Genomic DNA, 2,223 nt, shown 5'->3' with positions numbered 1-2,223 from the left:
AAGCCGATGTCCTCATTTGCCTGCCTGGCCTGCCTGGTTGGTATGTTGACAGACGAATGTGTTTCTGGGACTACTAATCGAGGCACAGGAATAGGGCGTCTACCCCAGAGTCCCCCTGTGCCCCAGCCTCCCACAGCCCCCACTTTTTTTTTTTTTTTTTTTTTTTTTGGGATTGAAGTTGGAGGGAGGCCCAGGCTTCTGGAAACTCTTGGATCCCCTCCCCGCCCCGCCTCGGCTCCAGGTGTCTCTCTCTCCAGTTATTTTCTTTTCTGATCCAGAGTTCAAAAGAACCAGGAATGGAGGAGGAGCCACTCGGGAGCCCTGGGAAAACAAAAGCCAGCAGGCTCCTTCTTGTAGGCCAGCTCGGGCCTGCAGGGCGCTGCCCACCTCTCCCTGCTCTGTCCGGGAAGGAGGACGTTGGGTTCTGTGGGTTCCAGTGCAACTCGGAAAACATCAGCTCCAGTGGGAGGGAAGGCCAGTGCAGGGGCCCCGGGCCGGGGGGAGGGGGGGGCAGCCTGCCCTAGTTAGAGCCCTAAAGTGCTCCTTTGAAAGCACTTTCAGAGGTCCCCAGCCCTGGGGGCAGGGATGGCGTAATAATAATAAAACAACATTTGCATAGAGATTTCGTTTACAAAGCACTTTCTCAGGGGTGGTAGGCGCTCGGTGGCCTGTGGAATCCTGGCAGGGAGACCGTGGCCTCTGGTTGGTTCCACCCCCAGCCCGAGCTCCAAGCTCGCGGTTGTGTGTGCGTAAACAAAGCGCTATTCATCCGACGGTTTCCGATTCCTCTGGATTTCGTTCCTTTTTCTCTCTCCCGTGAAGAGCTCACTCAGGGCTTGTCACTCAGGCCAGAAAAGGGGTGTCAGGAGTCCCAGAGGGAGGGGTTGGCTGAGGCCTGATTGGAGGGAAGCACCCCTGCCCCGCCCCCCCCTTTGGCCCCCAAGCTCTGGGAATCGGAGCACTTGGTTTATGCAACTCTTCGCAGAGCTGACCTGTGGCTTTGTCTTCATGTTGAAAGAATGAGCACAGGTCTGGTAATGTCTGCGCATATGTTGTGTGTATGTCTGAGGACACCAGAGAGATGAGCAGTGCGGGGGGCCTTTGTTGATTCTTCCCCGGCAGCGTGTATTGTGAGAGGGATGTCCTGTCCTCTGTCCTCCGGGTGGGGGTGTGGGGCCCTGGGGCCTCTGCGCCTGCATCAGGTGGGTGTGGTGAGACATCTGTGCCTAGAGAGTAGCTCCGCTGTCACCTGGCTGCTGGCCCCAGGAGATGAGGGCCGCAGCACTGGCCCCTGGCCCCTTAAGGGCCTCCCTTGAGCTATATAGGGCCCACCTGCAGGGGCTTAGACAGGTTTTAGCAGCCCCGGCAGGAGATGGAAGATGCAAGAGGTCATTGCTGGGCTGGAGCAGCTCACCTTCACCTTCGAGAAGGATGTAGAGCTGCAGAAGGGCACTGGCCTCCTGCCTTTCCAGGGCATGGACAGTGAGTGAGGACAGGGTGTCAGCCATCCCTCTGGAGGACCTTGCGCCATGCCCCCTCCCCCCCAGTCTTCTCTGGAAGCCTGTCTGCTCGGCTCCAGAGGGGCAGCCCCTTCACTCAGGCTCATCAGGGAGACTGAGTCGGGGGCTTAGTCCCTCTCTTCTTAGGGGCTCAGGCCTGGCTTACATCCTCTCCAGGATTCCAGGAAAATGGGGTTGACTTCCAGGAAGCCCGTTTTCCCAGACTGGGAAAGCAGAGAGACACGGAAGGTGAATTGTGAGAAGCCAGAAAAGTCCTCTTTGGCTCCCCGAGCTCCCTGGGGCCTTGTGCCCCTCCTCCCATCTGTTTCAGAGTTGGGGGGCTTAGGTGCTGAGGTCTCGAGGCTGGTGATGGAGGCCAGCATCCAAAGAGCCAGGACTTGGGGCCCCCAGGCCCAAGCCTCGGGAAGTTCAGGGTTGGGGGGGCACTTCCTGAGGAGGAAAAGCCCCTCCGGCAGCTGCAGCCTGTCAAGAGGCTACCTTCCTTCTTCCCCTTCTAGAATCGAGCTCAGCTGTGTGTAACTTCTTCGCTAAAGGGCTCTGCGAGAAAGGTGGGTCAGCGGGAGAACCTGGCGGTGAGGGGAGGGGGTGCAGGGGGTTCTGCTTGGCCTGGAATAGGGTGTCGAATCTGCACCTGGGGAGGGGAGGCTGGAAGGGAGTCGAATTCGTCTTATAAGGAGGCAAAGGGCGGGTGGGTGGGTACGTC

At 58.7% G+C, this 2,223-nt stretch overlaps 1 protein-coding gene across 1 annotated transcript in view; it reads left to right on the top strand.

Annotated features, from left to right (window-relative positions):
* Positions 1-1,043: 1,043 nt before the first annotated feature.
* The window catches only part of CPSF4L (cleavage and polyadenylation specific factor 4 like), a 9,608-nt gene continuing 8,428 nt past the window's right edge, over positions 1,044-2,223 (top strand). Inside the window, exons 1-2 of the mRNA XM_034641482.1 lie at positions 1,044-1,482; positions 2,018-2,068. Of these exons, the coding sequence (XP_034497373.1) occupies positions 1,380-1,482; positions 2,018-2,068 (154 nt within the window). The 5' untranslated portion in view covers positions 1,044-1,379. The remainder of the gene's footprint in view (positions 1,483-2,017; positions 2,069-2,223) is intronic.

Source organism: Ailuropoda melanoleuca, chromosome 13 (assembly GCF_002007445.2).
Source record: "Ailuropoda melanoleuca isolate Jingjing chromosome 13, ASM200744v2, whole genome shotgun sequence".
In the NCBI taxonomy this organism is placed as follows: Eukaryota; Metazoa; Chordata; class Mammalia; order Carnivora; family Ursidae; genus Ailuropoda; species Ailuropoda melanoleuca.
This window is presented reverse-complemented; position numbering and strand designations above follow the sequence as displayed.